The sequence below is a fragment of the Schistocerca cancellata genome, chromosome 7 (assembly GCF_023864275.1).
Source record: "Schistocerca cancellata isolate TAMUIC-IGC-003103 chromosome 7, iqSchCanc2.1, whole genome shotgun sequence".
NCBI classification, from domain to species: domain Eukaryota; kingdom Metazoa; phylum Arthropoda; class Insecta; order Orthoptera; family Acrididae; genus Schistocerca; species Schistocerca cancellata.
The window spans coordinates 470,247,833-470,266,254 of record NC_064632.1 but is presented as its reverse complement, the minus strand read 5'-3'; the positions used below and the strand labels follow the sequence as shown (position 1 = coordinate 470,266,254).

The following is an 18,422-nucleotide window of genomic DNA, read 5'->3' as shown; positions in this document are numbered from 1 at the left end:
AGTGGCAGTGACCCTGTGTTGGAAACGTATGAGGCCTGGCATGCTTCTGAGCACAACAAGGAAGTAGCGCCGTATCTTCCACCAGGCACATCTTAACCCGTTCTCATTTGCTCCTGTTATCCAAAAGCCAACGGACCCCCTTAAAAAAAAAAAAAAAAAAAAAAAAAAAAACCACTCTGCATCTTCCTGCATCATTGGTTGGAGACTAGCAGCAGTCAGACTAAGGAATTACAGCCCCACGTACAGGCTGTTTCTAACTTCATAACACAAACGGCTGCGTCTGGAGTGGTATTTCGAGGATGAGCATGGGCTGACGACGAATGGGTCGTTATGGTCAGATGGTCAGCAATGAGCTGCGGTTCTACACTACCCCGGAAGACCACTGGCCGTGCGGATGGCTGTGATCCAGGTAGACGTCACATTTTACCAACACTTTGGAGGGGCACGGTGGTGTTATGACCCATGTCATGATGTTGGAACCCATCAGCTATGACTTCGGTTCACAACGTGCAGTGGTTTTTGAGGGAACTCTGACGGCACAGGCGTATGACTGGGCCATCCTGCGTCCTCATGTGTGACCTCTCATTCTGCAGTATCATGGTGCCACCTTTCAATAGGACAGTGCTCGTCCATACATGGGACGTGTGTATACTGTCTGCTTGTTCAGGTACTACAATGGCCAGCAAGATCTCCAATCTGTTCCCGGTAGATCACGTGTACGAGCTGGGATGTTAAAACGTCCCAGTGCCAGTATCCTGGATATCAAAGATCGATTACAACAGCTGTCGGCCAGCTTGCTTCAAGAGAGAATGCAACGTCTTAATGATACCCTTTCCAACTGAATCTGTTCACATATCCAGGTCAGAGTGGTCCTACGTCATTCCCATAAGTCGGCTCTTACTGTCAATTTTTTTTCAAATTTGATTTCATTTTGTAATTACTGGAACAAGGTTACACACGCTCAACTAGTGAAGTTCCACTTCGTTTCTTCTTCCGATTGTCGATGCTTCACTTTTTTTTACCAGGCGGTGTTCTTCGTAAATAATGTATGAAAAATGCATATTTTCATCCTTCTCCAAATTTGCGATATCCATTTCAGTGTATTTGGTGTTTGTTTCAAGGTTTCCGACATTTGTTGTATTTTTCCTTCCAATTACCAAAGCACAATAATAAGACGGTCACCTACAGTAAGATCAGTGTTAACATTTATTTCAAGCAGAACACTGCCGACCGCGTGTCAGTTCAGCTTCTACAGCTAAAATATCTTCGAGTCAATGAAGCAGAGGTTTCGTGTACGAAAGGATTTCTGGGGAAACGCAGCTCAATAAGTGTGGGGGTCCACTTCACGGTGGACTATTGGAAGACAGATGTGCATAAAAAGAATATTACAGCGAATTGTCATATTTTTGTTTGTCTTACAGGGAAGTGAATCATATCCACAACAGCTGTACGAATGCAGTGAAGAGATCCGATTAGCTCACTGATGGGTGGAATAATTGAGCAACCGTATCTGAGTAATAGATTCTTCAGCACTTACATCCACTTGGAACTGTCATACGCCTGTGTCAGAGAATGCCAATGTTCTCGGCAAGAGTAATAGCTTTTCCACAAGCTCTGCTGATTCTGATTACTACTGACTCACTACGTATACTGTCAGCTCTCAAATCCCCTGGAATCTTCTGAATAACTCGGAGAATTATCTTTGAGTACCTGTGATTCAAGGAGACCTCAAAAATGAGCCTAATTCCAAGGACGCAACATTCAACATGTACCTGTTCATGTACGATTTCATTGGATTCCACTAGCCACATAATACCGCGAGAGCATTGTAAGTGTGGAGAGAAGAGTTGGAAGAAACATGGCATAGATTTCAAGCAGTACTGTAACGTACGACAACACCTCTGCAGGAGATCAAAGTTTGTGAAATAGACAAGCGATAGATCTTGCACATCGTCTGTCATAAAGACGCTTCTCCATCACAGCTACCTACCCCGTCAGGTTCACAGGAAACGCTTTAGATAATTTCCATCATATTCGTGTGACTAAATATGCGAGAGCAATTGTAGTCTTCTTTTCTAGGGAGCGAAACCAGTTCAAACTCAAAAGAGCAGAACCACTACAATTGCATTAGGAAACAGCACAGTTTACAGAAGCAAACCATACTTTTCAAAATATACTAAATTGCACACGTAGCTACAAAGTTGTTCCCAAAAGAGATCTTGGGCACCATCCAATGGACTGTAAATCGATAACAACGTCGAAGGGACGTTTTTCTTATGATAATTTCATGTCCATAAATATTATGCTGCTACCGATATAACACCTCAAAACATAGTACAAATACACTACGGCACAGCTACAGTATTTATAATACGGTATTTTTGGAGGAAGACTGAAGAGGAATTTTTGTTATGTTTGTGCAGTACCTATAGGAATAAAATGCCAGTGAACTATATGAATAATTCCTTTTCTCTCTTCAAATTTTCTTTTAATCTCTTTGTATCTATATTGCTCATATCATACGAATATTATTTTGCTCATAGAGGGTAACACGCATTGCTCTATTCTTATTATTAGACCTATTCTTGAGTTATCCCTATTCGAGTTTGTGTTTATGAACCTGTACTCACCTGATTATATGTCTTGTTATTCACGCCACCGCTCTTCAGTTTTCCTTAGTAGACTGTCTATAGAGCATATTAGTTACAGCAGTGGTACGCGGGTGAGCGGGATCCTGTTCAAAAATAAACCCTGGAATGCTGTTAATTATGAAAGCACGCCATGCTGAATCACCACACTGACGTACAAATCTGCACTCTGGGTGCCTGAGACAACCACGAGAGGGTGCCTGCTGTCACAACGCCAGGAGGGAGGGAGTGTCTCCAGCACGGAGACAGGATGCTGCAGGTCCTCAACTGGCCTCTTCGTAACCAGCACACAGCCACTACTGGCACCGAGGCAGAACCGGCTTTCGTCAGGAAAGACAACTGGCCTGCTCCCAGCCCTCTAGTCAGCTCTCACTTGACACCACTAAAGCCGGAAATGGCTCTGGGGGTGAGTGGAATGCACGCTACAGAACGTCTGGCTCGGAACTGTCCTGGAAAAAACTGATTGTAACACTGTGGTACCATCTGCTGCTCAAATCGCTGCTATAGACGGAGTACGATGCGCCAAAGCCACAGGCTGAATATGATGTTATTACTTGTTGATAGTGTCCGCGACTCGTGATCTTGCGGTAGCGTTCTCGCTACCCGCGCACGGGGTCACTGGTTCGATTCCCGGAAGGGTCAGGGATTTTCTCTGCCTCGAGATGAATGGGTGTTGTGTGTCTTTTATCATCATTTCATCCTCATTCATTCGCAAGTCGCCGTAGTGGCGTTAAAGAACTTGTGGAGCGGCGGCCGAACCGCCCCGCGAGGGGTCTCCCGGCCACCAATGCCATACGCTCATTATTATTATTCAATACCTCTTGATAGTGAGTCGTGGCTGTTTGGAGCCTGCTCTTATTGCGATTGTACGTTCTCGTCAACACCGCAGCAAACAACCATGTATTGTGGCTACATTCCTGCCAGTTCACTCCGAAGTATTGCGGAAGGAACATCCAGCTGCTCGATCCCTATCACGCGACCTCGTTCAAACGCAATGAGATGTTAATAATGGCCTTTTTGTCGTCTTAAAGGCATTCATAACCAGCATCAACTCAACACTTCCAGTCTGGAAGATAATTTAAGGTGCCGACCGTTACTGCAACTACTTTTTATACCTTGGATTCACAGTCATGTAGAACATCATATTTACACCAGTAACTGTAACACTTTATTTATTTCACGATTGCAATTTCGGCCTTAGGCCATTATCGAGTGCAGATTTTTTCCGCCATGTCAACTAAATATGAGCTGACACATTTATATGTATATATGAAGATGGTCGGTAGTTAAGGGGCTCCGGAACGCCCTATACTTGCAATGTTAAAATAACGCTTATAAATTACATCTTTCCTCACAAAGTATTTGAGGTAGGAAGTTGATCTTTTTACAGATTATTTATTGGAATATGGGCTACTACTTAACACAGGGATTTTACAAAATTTTAGTTCAGTTATTAAAGATGATTTTTTTTCAATTGTAATGAAAATTCACAACATTTTTTGGCAATTTTTTATTTATATATTCAGAAATATACAGTTTTTTGGAAAAAGGCTGTGTTAAATTATGCAGAAGGTACTGTGTAACATTTACTGAAAGTTTGAAACAAATATGTTTGGAAGATCCTTAGAAAACATGTAATTAGTATGAGAAAATAAAAGTTTTGGGAATCGAGCGACAAAGATTGGATTAACTTTTTAGTGCATTCCAGGTCCATAGGATGGATTATCTTCATCCTCTGCAAACTCCTTCTCCAGCTTCCTCTTGTTCCTCCTCCTGTTTACTCTTGCTTGTATTTCTGGACTCTTTACAGCTCTGTCTGCAGCCCGAAGGCGTTCCTTGTCTGAAGCAAGCATCGCTCGTACCATGTTAGAACCTATCTTCATTGGCATATTTCTAAATACCTTGCACCTTACAATGTTGCCATCATTGAAAGTCGCAACAGCATCATACACACCAAAGTGAAGTGTTTCTATTCCAACAAATACAGTCTTCGGGATTCTCGACCATATAACACTATTTACACTTTCATTGGGGTTTTGAGTTTTTCGGTGAATACACTTTTTCAACAGTTCAGGTGCTGCTAAGTCTCTGAAAATAAGTTAGCCACAACACATACTTTATCTCACATCACTAAAATGTACCTGATGAACACGAACGTTAATAATAACACCATTTGACAGCAGTTTAACAGCGCCACAGTGGATCACGCCCATGTAGAACACATTTCAAAAAAAATTTAAAAATAGTTGTAGTCTTCGGAATTGAATAAATTATATATCTATTAAAAGGTAATAGTCTGCAGATTCAGAAAACGCAAAAAAGTAAAAATTGAACTTTTCATGATTTTGAGCCTTTCCGGAGCCCCTTAAGACTCACCGGCCAGTTGACCATCTTCTTCTGTGCACTCTTTACGGGAATCGGCAGTAAAGCCGCGAGTAATGAGTATAGTGGGCAGGGGCACTATGAAAATAGGGCGGGGCAATAAATTGCGAATGTGGGTCTCACGGGAGGCGTGCCAGGGATAAGTCACTGCAGTCGCACCATCCTCTGTGTCCTCGGTGGCTCAGGTGGCTAGAGCGTCTCCCATATAAGCACGAGATTCCGGACTCGAATCTCGGTCGAAGCACACATTGTCAACTGTCCCCGTTGACTTATATCAACGCCTGTATGCAGCTAGGGGTATTCATTTCATTGTAATTACATTTATATGTCGTTGTCATTACTGTTAAATACATTCGTGACACTCGCCTTATGTAACAGCGTAACGAATGTATTTAATAGTAATGACAACGACTAAGTTAACGTGGAGTAAAGCCGCAAAAATCTGCATTTGATAATGGCCTAAGGCCGAAATTGCAATCGTGAAATAAAGAAAGTGTTACAGTCACCGGCGTAAATATGATGTCTGTTATAAAGTTACTGCAGGTGTTTACAGCAATCCTGATTTGCATCCTCGTAGTGGCGCTATTAGCGCTGCTCTTAAGAGACTAGCGCGAAATTTGAACAGACACCATGTTTCAGATGTAGAAACACGTGTACCAAATTTCGTTTATGTTGCACAACTCCTTCGCTGTGTTGCGATTTTTTTCTTTTTCCGTCAGTGTATATAAGACAGGCGAAATACCCTCAGACTTCAAGAGTCAGAGTCAAATGTTGACAGGTGTGAATATTATCGAACCACCAGCTGAACAAGTAATGCTTCCAAAATAGTGGTTCGAAATATTCACACAAGAATGCAAAAGCTTTTAGAAGCCACCTGCCAGAAGATCCGTTTGGGCTCTGGAGAAATCCAGGAACAAGTGGCGTAATACCGATCCCAGATCTAATGGTAAAGTAAACAAAGGTAATATTTGGGAAGGGGATTCAAGTTCAGAAAGAAGCAAAATTAGAGATTTGCTGATGACTTTCTAACTCTGTCAGAGATACGTAGGACTTACAAGGCGGCAACACAGCAGTCGCATTTTTGCAATTTTTTATATTTATGTGACGTGCCGTTCAGAACTCAAATACGAATCCCCAAAAACAGTTCGATGCAACTCTCAAAAATCGATAAAATCGACTTTGACATTTTCCGATTGTATTTAACATGACAGAGCGAGGTCGATTTTTCTCGACAGATCTTGTAGATGTTCAGTAAGATGCTCGCTGCCAGGGAATGGTTCAAATGGTTCAAATGGCTCTGAGAACTATGGGACTTAACAGCTGAGGTCATCAGTCCCCTAGAACATAGAACTACTTAAACCTAACTAACCTAAGGACATCACACACATCCATGCCCGAGGCAGGATTCGAACCTGCGACCGTAGCGGTGCCGCGGTTCCCAGGGAATGGTGTTAAATTCGATTTGCAGCTGATGCAAAGATATAAACAAAGGTACCTTTCCTACTCGCAATTCCGTTTAAAATGCATGAAGATGAAAATATTCCACAGCGCCCGAGACTGGTAATCGCTGGTTCGAGTTTCGTTTCGGTCATTATTATCTTCGATTTTTTCGTTGTGTTCGAATACCCGCTTTGTGGTCTTCAGTCCGAAAATTGGTTTGATGTAGCTCTCCCAGCTACTCTATCCTGTGCAAACTTCTTCATCTCCGAATATGTATTACAACTTGCATGCTTCTGAATCTGTTTACTGTCTTCATCTCTTGGTCTCCTTGCAAGATTTTTACGCCCCACACTTTCCTCCTACACTACCTTCTGATTCTGCATACAGTATTTATATCGTGGTCTACCTCTAAGATTTTCACGCCCCCCCCCCCCCCCCCCTCCCACACACCCAAAAATTCCCGGCAACACTAAACTGGTGACATTTAGATGTCTCAGAACGTGTCCTGTCAACCGATCCCTTCTAGCCAGGTTGTGCCAGAAATTTATTTTCTCCACAATTCTCTTCATTACCTCCTCATAAGTTAGCGAGCTACGTACCTGATCTTCAGCATTCTCCTGTAGCACGTCATTTCAAAACCATCCATACATGATAAAACACAACTCAGCAAAGACTAACACCTACATCTACATTCGATGTTAACGAATAGCTCTTCTTCAGAAACGCTTTCATTACCATTGCCATAAAACATTTTATACTCTCGCTATTTTGGCCATCACCAGATATTTTGCTGCCAAAACTCCTACATAATTTGAACTTGAAATTCATCAATTATTTGCTGACTAACACATATTACCTGAGTCCTGTTTTTATAAAAATGCACGTCTTTTTATTTCTAATTACGTATGGGACACAAAAATTCTTTTTTCATTGCAAATTACCGTTTTTAATTACTGACCTTTTATGAAAGACCGATAAAATTAAAAAAGTTACGAATTTAATTCCTTTTCAACCATATGCGTATTACGCTTCATGGAAATGTTCATGGAATATACATCTTGGTTTAAAGTTGTGGGGCCGCGCGTGATTAGCCGAGCGGTCTTAGGCGCTGCAGTCATAGACTGTGCGGCTGGTCCCGACGGAGGTTCGAGTTCTCCCTCGGGTTACGGGTGTGAGTGTTTGTCCTTAGGATAATTTAGGTTAAGTAGTGTGTAAGCTTAGGGACTGATGACCTTAGCAGTTAAGTCCCATAAGATTTAAAGAAAAAAACAAAGTTATAGTAGGTCCAGGAATGGAACTTGTGCCTCACAAGTGGTAGGTGAGCACTCTACCACGTAGTCACACCACCTATCTAGAAACTTTGACCTTGTATAACTGCATTAAAGACGACCCGAAAATTTCAAAATTGATTTTATCGAGAAATTTAGAGAGTTTCATTGAACTGCTTTTGTTGATGTAATTTGAGCTCTGAACTTCAAGTACCATCAGTATGAAAGAATCCGATTGCCGAGGGGTCCCCTTGTTTATAAGGCATTTCACGCAACGAATAATGTCTTGAGAAGGAGTTATAAGACAGGCATCAACAAAAGTATTAAAAGGAGAATGTAATGTCAGGTGACTTTGAAGGAATTAGGCAAGGAAACAAGAGGCTATAAGTAGTGATTAGCCTCTCTATTTGGGCTACAAAATAACTGTTAATGGCCGAAACAGAGATGCAATTTTTAACATGTAATTTAAATTTAAGCGTTTTTCTGAAGGTGTATATCTGAGATGTAGACTTACTCAGAAGTTTAACGTGGACGATACAGAGTTCAAAACAAGAAGAGAGTAGAAGCTTTCGAAACGTGATACTACAGAAGAATATTGCTGATTATATGAGCAGATCAAGTAACTAATGAGGAGGTTCTGAATCGCACTGGAGCAAAAAGAAATTTACGGCAGAACTGGACTAATTGAAGGGATCAGTTGATGGGTCACGTCCTGAGCCGTGAAATAACTGTTAATTTGATAGTGGAGGGACGTGTGTGTGTGTGTGTGTGTGTGTAGGGGGGAGGGGGGGGGGGTTAAAGTTTTAGAAGGAGATTAAGGGATGAAAACAAGAAGCGGGTACGAATGAACTTACATTACACCAGGTATCCTACTATCAGTAGTTATTGGGAGAGGATACCGTAGCGTGGAGAGCTGCATCAAACAAGCCTTCGGAATGAAGACTACAGCAACTCATCACTCCGCTATGGAGCGTAAATACAAAAGAAAACTAGTAAACTTCATACAGATGTGTATCATTTTCCTTCACATAATTAATTCGTGATTGGGGTGGGCATAAACATCGTGCTGGGTGAGGACCTTTATTTTTTTATCAAATAACATTTGACTCAAAGATAACTGTAATCGTTTTGCACCTAGACTAATAGTGACCAGTGGCTAATCAAAGAAAGGGCAATGCATTTTCGTAACTTCACTGCCATTTTTAAATGAAGCTATGGTTTAATTCTGCGGCAGAGTAGCATATCAATAGGATCTACGACTTTCGTTGATCTGAAGTGCAGTCACGGATTACCGTCAAGTCAAATGTAAGAATATCTTACTACTTTTGCGTTAGTTTTAGTAGCTGTGCCAAGTTTTCTCTACACTCTACGAAAACGTACGCTGCAACGTTGAGATGCAAGTAAATACTTGAACGTAAGACTTTAAAAGTCTTTAATTTTTATTGTTACAAAAATTTATTCAATCTTTTCATAACGTTGCTAAGTTTCTTTTGGCTCTATGAAATAGCTTTCCGTGTGGAGTTACGCAAATATAACATATCGGCTGCTTCATCTGGATTCTATGGTGTGTGTAGTATATTTCTAGGACACGTGTCGTTTAAATGGCTGCGACAATAGCACGAAAGTCCCCACATTCGACGTATTATGCTGCCAAAATCTCACCTCCGTTGACGAAGTAGCTGAGATTCTCCTGCATGACAGCGACAGACTCCAAGGAAGTCACCGAGCGAGGTGACGCAGTGAATACCACAGGGGACTCGTATTTGGGAGGACAACGGTTAAAATCCGCGTCCGGCCATTCAGATTTAGGTTTTCCGTGATCTCCGTAAATCGCTCAAGGCGAATCCCGGTATTGTTTCTTTGAAAGAGAACAGCCGATTTTCCTTCCGAATTCTTGAAATATTCCTAGATTGTTATCCACGTCACATGACCTCGATTTTGTCAAAAACTGAAATAAACTGAAAGGAAAATAGTCATCGTTTCTTATTCTGTGCAGGTACGCCTGTGAACCACTTTACGCTCAATTGAAGTGACTTCTAATTGAGATTGGCAGAATTATTTCCATGTAACCGTCGCCTCGGAGTACCTTCTTCGCCACGTACTACCGAGAATAGGTCCTCACACTTCTTCAAACGCTTAAGGACGATTACCTGTCGCGTCATTTAACCAATATTAGGATGGGTGATAGCTGTACCGTTCCAGTCAAATACGGTCTGGCCTCGTAACACCGACGTAGTGTGGTATTTTCTCGACCGATATGTACCTCACGTCAACAAAGGTCGACCTACCGTCCTCTGCTATCATTGACTCTAGCGTAACGACATCCCCCTTCGACTGCAGTGCCTTATATACCGCACGGCGCGTGCCGGTCTCAGTTCAGTCTCCTCGCTGCATCAGCTATCAGACGAACATGGACACCATGGACGAGAAGCATTTAGATGACCTCGCCATCGAAAACTTCAGGCAGTACCTCCGGATCAAAAGCGTTCATCCTAATCCGGACTACGGTAGGCCTCAACCACAGTTACTACATATTTATAACTAATTTCCAAATATTCTACAGCACGTATATTTTGAAATTTTTGTTGCCTTATCGTTTTGGGTGTGTTTAGTTATAATCAACAGTCTTGTGATCACTCAGACGATGTGATTGGATAGACACAACTGTCAGTACAATCGCCTCCTGTGCTTGACCGTGTAAAAATTTAGTATGATTGATTTTTTATCTTCGCGTTAACCAACTAGTAGAGTTCATCTCCGGTGACAACGGGAAAATTGTGCCTAACGGGAATTCGATCCCAGGTCACCTGGCCTTTACCACAAGATACACTATTCGAGTATGCTTCGAGGACCGACTGACATCTTTCTCCGATTACGTTAGAGAGTGTGAATTTAAGTGCAGTGTTCTCACGGTTATTAACGTGCGTTGGGGCTGAGGTACGGGCGCACATCTCGCTTTCTTCATCAAACCGCTTCCTCAAACTTGTCGTAGAGCCTTTGTTCACACTGTATGGAACAAAAGAAGAGGTAAACGTACTATGCGCCCGGCGATATGTATGCAAATCCCAGTATGGAAAAATGTTTTAAGTATTGGAATAGGTTAATACCAGTAAACCCCCATCTTTAAAGAAGCCAACTCCCATGTATAAAACAGTTTCAGATATCTGATTAGTTTACAAATGAGTTAAAATGTTATATATCTGACGTTACGCACGTAAACGAGAGGTTGGGAAAAGTTTGAAATTAGCCTTAAAATCTGTTGGTAGTCGCTAAATGTTCTCATTATTAAAAACTGGATGAGTAAAGTCTGAGTAATTTCCGCTCCATTTTAAAGAAAAGCTAGTTCTGTACGGAACCGAATTTTTGTGTAGCATATAACGACATAATTGTGCATTCAGTGACATAAGTAGATACTGTCCACAAAGTGTGCTGCAAATAGAGTTAGTAATAGAGAAGCACTAAATTAGAACGTCGTGCCTGATGTTGAAGTCTGGCTGCACTCCATGTCAAGCAGAAGCAATTTTTTCAGGCTTTTAAATGTGTATGGATTCATATCTCCTGAGATACGTGCCGTACAATGGTATAATTTTGCAGTTACGTTCAATGAGATATATGAATACTACGAGACCTGTTAAAAAATTCCGGAACTGTGTCCACAATACTTTTCTACGCTTACCTTTTACTTATTGTGCATGGTATCCCTCGAAATATACTCTACCACAATTGATACACCGCTCTCTACGCCTTTCCCTCTTCCGATGATGATGATGATGATGACGCTTGGTTTGTGGGGCGCTCAACGGCGTGGTTATCAGCGCCCGTACAATTACCCAATCTGTGCTCAGTCCAAGTTCGCCACTTTCCTGGATGATGATGAAATGATGAGGTCAACACAAACACCCAGTCATCTCGAGGCAGGTGAAAATCCCTGACCCTGCCGGGAATCGAACCCGGGACTCCGTCCCTCTTCCGAAGTGGTCTTGGTATGTCTATTGGTGGATCGCGCGAAGCGCCGTCTGCGAATTTTTTTATCTCGTCTCTCGTTGCAAATCTTCATCCTTTCAACGGGTTTTTCATTTTTGTAACCAAAAAAAGTCCTCTGGAGGCAGGTCTGCAGAGTACAGAGGATCGGAGGATGAAGCAGCACAGTACTTTCGTTTCTTTTTTTTTTTCGATTGTTACACACCAACAGGGATAAATGTGCGGGTGCGTTATCGTGATGTAAGAGCCATGAATTGTCTCGCCACATTTCAGGCCGTTTTCTTCTCATATTTTCTCGCAGGCGTCGCAACGCGTCCCGACAATAAATACACGAACAATTTGTTCCTGATATGGTTCTGAAAACCTTTCACAGGCCATTGTTAGGACAAGAGATGGACATACTGAATCACATAATTGTTTCGAAATAAACGAAACAGTACAACGTAATGTTTCGAAACAGTGAAACAATTTGTGTTTCGTAATTTACAATTTGTGTTTTGTAATTTTATAAACCTGCACATTTTATCATCTTGAATGTCTACTGTATGGGTATGTACATATAAACACAAATGAGGTGCGAGAGCGCTAATCATATCGCAGAAAGTATGAAACTATCACTTAGGCATCTTGGCAGTTTCGTATTTCATGCAACAAATGCGCTGCTTTCGTGTCGTGTGACTTTCATACTTTTCAATAGGCTGAGCACAGCCATAGCTGAAGACAGAAGAACCACCACGAAAGGAACTGGAGGTGGGAGCAAACTGTAGAAACAACGGATATGCTACTGGGATTCCCACATTCCGTTAGTATGGGTAATATACCCATGCTGCACACAAAGGAAATCATTGTGGATAATAGGCACAGTGACTATAGACTCACAAATAATGCCAAGTAATTCGAATAAATAACGAAATATAACAGAAAAAATTTTGTCTTTCAAGGTGTTTCGAACCGTTACTATAAATTCACCGTGCTTTCCAGGCCTTCCCGTTCACCATTACACTATCAGTGATATGTCAAACAGATTGCTTGCAATTATACCTACATCAAATTTGTATATATATGTCTAATTGTCACTCTACGCCTTTTCTTATTCAAAATGTTGTAGGCTTACTTGCGTTTCTTAACATGATTACTGTACTTGAACAGAGAAGAATATGTTATAAAAAAGTGTAATTTAACTGAATGATTTTCACATATTTATTATTTTGAATGTGAATAGTAAGCGTAGTTTTATTGTTTGGTTAGTGTTTATAAATCAGATGTTACACCATTTCGGAAGAGGACATTCAGCTAGAAACGAAGCTTTATTTTCGGATATCTTAAGCTTCATGCTATTTCTTGTCAAAAAGATTTCGACACTCTTGAAAGTGTTTCACGAAGTGGTACGTTGTGTTTCAGTACCTGTGCCGAGCCCGAATTTCGTCCGACACAGAGCGGAATGAAACATCACTGTTTCGATACAATTAGTCCATTCCAAGCACAGGTGGACTCAAAAACAGCCTTATTTTGAAACAACGATACAGTTTCTGTGTCTGGCTCGAGATCGAATCTGGTCCGTTTATCCGAGACAGGGGCGGAATGAAACACCTCTGTTTCGAAACAGTGAACCACAGCCGTTCCGAAACACTGAAACAGTTCCACGTATCGATACACTGTATCGAAACATAGAAACAGTGGCCAAGTCTAGTGAGGACTGAACCTTGGTCTCCTCCGTAGACCCACGTCTCATTAGCAGTTATGATTCTCTTAAAGAACATCTCGTTCTCATTTGAGCCATCACAGATTGCGAGGCGAAGATTTACTGGTGTTGAGTCATGAGCCGAGGGAAGAACTTGGCGGCAACATGATGCACTCCAAAATGAAACAGGATTCCGTGACATGACCCATCTGAAATGTGACATTCTTCTGCAATCTCTCGGACAGTCAGTCTTGGAGTAGCGCGCCCAATACCGTTGACGTTCTTGACACGAGCGTCGTCGGTAGACGTCGAAGGACGTCCTGAACGATCGTCGTCTTTAACTTCCGTCCGGACATTTTTAAACCGTATGAACCATTCTTAACACCGAGTATGGCTTAAGCACTCATCGCCATAGGCTTCCTGTATCATTTGGATCGTCTCTGTGAACGTTTTCTTGACTCTAAGGAATAATTTAATGCAGATGTGTTGCTCATATAACTGTGCCATCTCGGAATTCGCCAACTATGCGACACAACGCTCTACTCAGTACAGCACTGAACAATGACTGACAGACATATAACAATGAAATTTCCGACAGTTACATGTTAAAACACTGTCGTGTGCTGGGATGCCAACGTCATTTCGCGTCAACGCACCATTTGCGCGAAATTACGAATGTCCCCGTATTTTTTGAACCGACCTCGTATACAGAAACTGTTATAAATTTTACGTTGTCGTGCCGGAGGTCAGATTTGGAAGTTGGAGAGATCTGTACAGATTGAATAAAAGTCCCTAACCGATCTGTTCACCAACCTGTCGTCTTCTAAAGTTGTGTTCCCAGGGCAGAAGACGGCTAGTAGGTCGTGGGATCTTCCTCAACGGAAGCTGCTATGCTGTCATCTCGAACTTGAATGTGTTTGTGCCTTTTTTTTTGTGGGATGCCACTTGCCCAGTTTAGTCTCTGTATCTACAGAGGGCAAGATCTTTAAAATATCACATTTTACACTGTCTTCTCGACATAGGTTTCTTAATAGTACTGTAACTTTTCTGACAACTTCCAATGTACGAGGTGCATTCAAGTTCTAAGGCCTCCGATTTTTTTTCTCCGGACTGGAAAGAGATAGAAACATGCGCATTGTTTTAAAATGAGGCCGCATTCATTGTCAATACGTCCCAGAGATGGCAGCACCGCATGGCAGATGGAATTTTACCGCCAGCGGCGAGAATGAGAACTGTTTTAAATACTTAAAATGGCGACGTTTTCCTTACTTGAACAGCGTGCAATCATTCGTTTTCTGAATTTGCGTGGTGTGAAGCCAATTGAAATTCATCGACAGTTGAAGGAGTTATGGATGTGTCGAAAGTGCGTTCGTGGGTGCGACAGTTTAATGAAGGCAGAACATCGTGTGACAACAAACCGAAACAACCTCGGGCTCACACAAACCGGTCTGACGACATGATTGAGAAACTGGAGAGAATTGTTTTGGGGGATCGCCGAATGACTGTTGAACAGATCGCCTCCAGAGTTGGCATTTCTGTGGGTTCTGTGCACACAATCCTGCATGACGACCTGAAAATGCGAAAAGTGTCATCCAGGTGGGTGCAACGAATGCTGACGGACGACCACACGGCTGCCCGTGTGGCATGTTGCCAAGCAATGTTGACGTGCAACGACACCATGAATGGGACTTTCTTTTAGTCGCTTGGGACAATAGATGAGACGTGGATGCCATTTTTCAATGCAGAAACAAAGCGCCAGTCAGCTCAATGGAAGCACACAGATTCACCGCCGCCAAAAAAATTTCGGGTAACCGCCAGGGCTGAAAAAATGATGGTGTCCATGTTCTGGGACAGCGAGGGCGTAATCCTTACCCATTGCGTTCCAAAGGGCACTACGGTAAGAGGTGCATCCTACGAAAATGTTTTGAAGGACAAATTCCTTCCAGCACTGCAACAAAAACGTCCGGGAAGGGCTGCGGGTGTGCTGTTTCACCAAGACAACGCACCCGCACATCGAGCTAACGTTACGCAACAGTCTCTTCGTCATAACAACTTTGAAGTGATTCCTCATGCTCCCTACTCACCTGACCTGGCTCCTAGTGACTTTTGGCTTTTTCCAACAATGAAAGACACTCTCCGTGGCCGCACATTCACCAGCCGTGCTGCTATTGCCTCAGCGATTTTCCAGTGGTCTAAACAGACTACTAAAGGAGCCTTCGCCGCTGTCATGGAATCATTGCGTCAGAGTTGTGAAAAATGTGTACGTCTGCAGGGCGATTACGTCGAAAAGTAACGCCAGTTTCATCGATTTCGGGTGAGTAGTTAATTAGAAAAAAAATCGGAGGCTTTAGAACTTGAATGCACCTCGTAGAGTACGACAGGCCGTCTGCAACAGATACACGTCCGGCTCTGAAGAATGCCCGAAACAGTCTTACTCGGGCAGCCAAAGTAATTCGTCTCCCAGGCGCGCCAAAGCAACCCCAAGGTATCCGAAGCACTTCGGTTGTAATAGCATTAGTCTTATGTTTCTCAAAACTACCGGAATTTAATAAACGAAAACGGTAGACTCGTAGCCTAACCATGAAAGATGGTTATGTTGAAAACTGGGTTAAATACAATGAAAAGTATATAAATAATTAACAAGAGAAGTTAGTGGTTTTGATGTCTAACATGCGAATGTGCCGACCAATCAGAAGCAAGTTCAGTACAATTTGTGGACTCTCCCACGCGAATAGCACATACTGTACGATCCGCTGCTTGTACCTCACTCCACTTTTGCACCTACGCTACTTAATATGTATCAAGCTGCATCAAGGTGAGCTTCTAGCAAGATAAAATAATGGCAGCCACAGCCAGGAATATCAGCTGTGATGCAAATAGAGTCGATTGTAAAAAAGTGGCACATTTTGCGCCAGATGTAAGAGAGGAAATGTTTCGTAAATGTTTAAAACTATGTGTGAAGTGTTTTGGAAGCCGCTAGGTGCTCTGATTCTGAAATTCTGGATGGATAAGTTCGGGATATTTCCGCGTTGCAGCCATGTTACCTCAGAAAAGACACACTGCTTCCAAATGTAATACTTGTCTTGCTGTGTTAAACTTTCAGCGGAGGAGTATGCCTATTAATTATTAGATTATGAAGGTTGTTAAATATTTTAATTCGTTCAATAATTATACGAAATATTGGAATCAAATTTTTCTTCCCTCTGGATGCCGCTAGATAGGCAACTTGAAACTGGTGATGGTTCGGAATTCAGTATATTGAGATAATCACTTTGTAATATAGATTCCTCAGGTATAGCAGTTACTATACTAACTGTGTATTTTGATATTAATGTTTCCGTGCATTGAAACTGACAGAATACTTTCTATTGAACTAACGCAGCTGGAAAAGACAGTACCTATATCACGTAACTGCGTAACGTTGGCTGGAAATGACCACAGCTTAGCAGTAGGAAATGGGACAAACCTAAGTTTCTGTAAGGATGATGGTCAAGAATGTGGACAAGCGGTCTTCATATTTAACGTAACCTTTATTTGTCTAGACCGCTAGTTAAAAACGACCTTACAAACTCGCATACTAGACAAATAAAGGTTGTAAGTTGAATTTCGTCTAAGAACAGCTGTATGTTACGTTGCATTTGACTGACTTGATGTCATCGATGCTCTGCTTCTGTTCAGTACAGTCTGCCTTACATGGCAGACAGAATCAGTAACTGTCACGATTTTCCAATAGCTTACTTCACTAGCGCTTTCAAAATATAATGGGTTCCCTCTTGTGTTTCACTTGACGCCTGGTGAAAACAGAGAACGTCGGTTTGATCTCATTTCAAAGAAAAATATTTCAAGAGTAATTCTGAGTACCAGTTCGACAGATGGGGCCCACATTAGTCTAGTGCGAATTTCGCAGCCTTGATCGACTTGCTTGTCTCGAGCGTCGGATCACGCCATGCTGTCTAGTTTCCACAGCGACTCTACTCTGTACTGGTTTGATAATACAGTCAATTAAATAGAATACACACTAATACGCGTCCACCCAATGCAGTGAGTGCATATAATACTTATTTTACAAAATATTTTCTGGTGATAATTTACCAATATATCCCGTTGGCTATGATTGTTGCATGAAGCACGTAATGAGCAGTAGTTGTTCGGGATGGTTCTGTCTCCACGTTGCGGAAACGAAATTACTTATGTTCATATTGTTTACATCGATTGTTCATTTTACTTTCAGTGTATATTTTTCTCGATTGGTTATTTTTTTTCTCAGTAAATGTTCATTTTATAGTCCACGTATGACAGGTTAACTGTACTGTACCAAATATTCTCTTATTGCAAGGCTCCAGTTTTGTCGGCAGCTGAAGTCCCTTTGTTACTCTTTTTGGTGTACGAAAGGTCTTGGTTTTCTTTTTCTTCTTCTTCTTCTTCTTCTTCTTCTTCTTCTTCTTCTTCTTCTCCTTCGCAGCGTACTGTCCATGTTACCAACACTTCAGCGCTTAAGGTCATTATTGTGTCATCTTTTATATGTATTTTACTGTAAATATTTAGGTCGGTTATTGTGTATTTGTGTCTGCAAACTGAATTAAACGGATGTTCTGTGATGAGAGCAGGAAGAGGGGAATGGACGAGGGACGAAACTGAAGCACTGCAAAAGAGAAGCCTGTGTAGTCACGCTGTGAAACGCAACTAATAAAATTTATACAACAGCGGCGTAATTCGAAGACTCACTCGCAGTGTTAAGATACAAATGCCTAAAGAAAATGACGGGAGGAAGCTAACTTGGCCACACATATCCCCTGCTAAACCATGTCATCATCACTGTGCACAAAAGCAAATACCAAACACACACTAAAGAGAATATTCAGTACCACACTACATATTACACGATAAGAGACACGCATAAAAACTGACTTTCACAGGGGAGCTTGATTAAATTACGAACGAAAATACACTCCTGGAAATGGAAAAAAGAACACATTGACACCGGTGTGTCAGACCCACCATACTTGCTCCGGACACTGCGAG

The 18,422-nt window shown here is 41.9% G+C and overlaps 1 protein-coding gene across 1 annotated transcript in view; it reads left to right on the top strand.

Annotated features, from left to right (window-relative positions):
• Window positions 1-10,148: 10,148 nt before the first annotated feature.
• LOC126092832 (aminoacylase-1-like) overlaps window positions 10,149-18,422 on the top strand; it is a 45,997-nt gene continuing 37,723 nt past the window's right edge. The window contains exon 1 of the mRNA XM_049908562.1: window positions 10,149-10,245. Within this exon, the coding sequence (XP_049764519.1) occupies window positions 10,149-10,245 (97 nt within the window). The remainder of the gene's footprint in view (window positions 10,246-18,422) is intronic.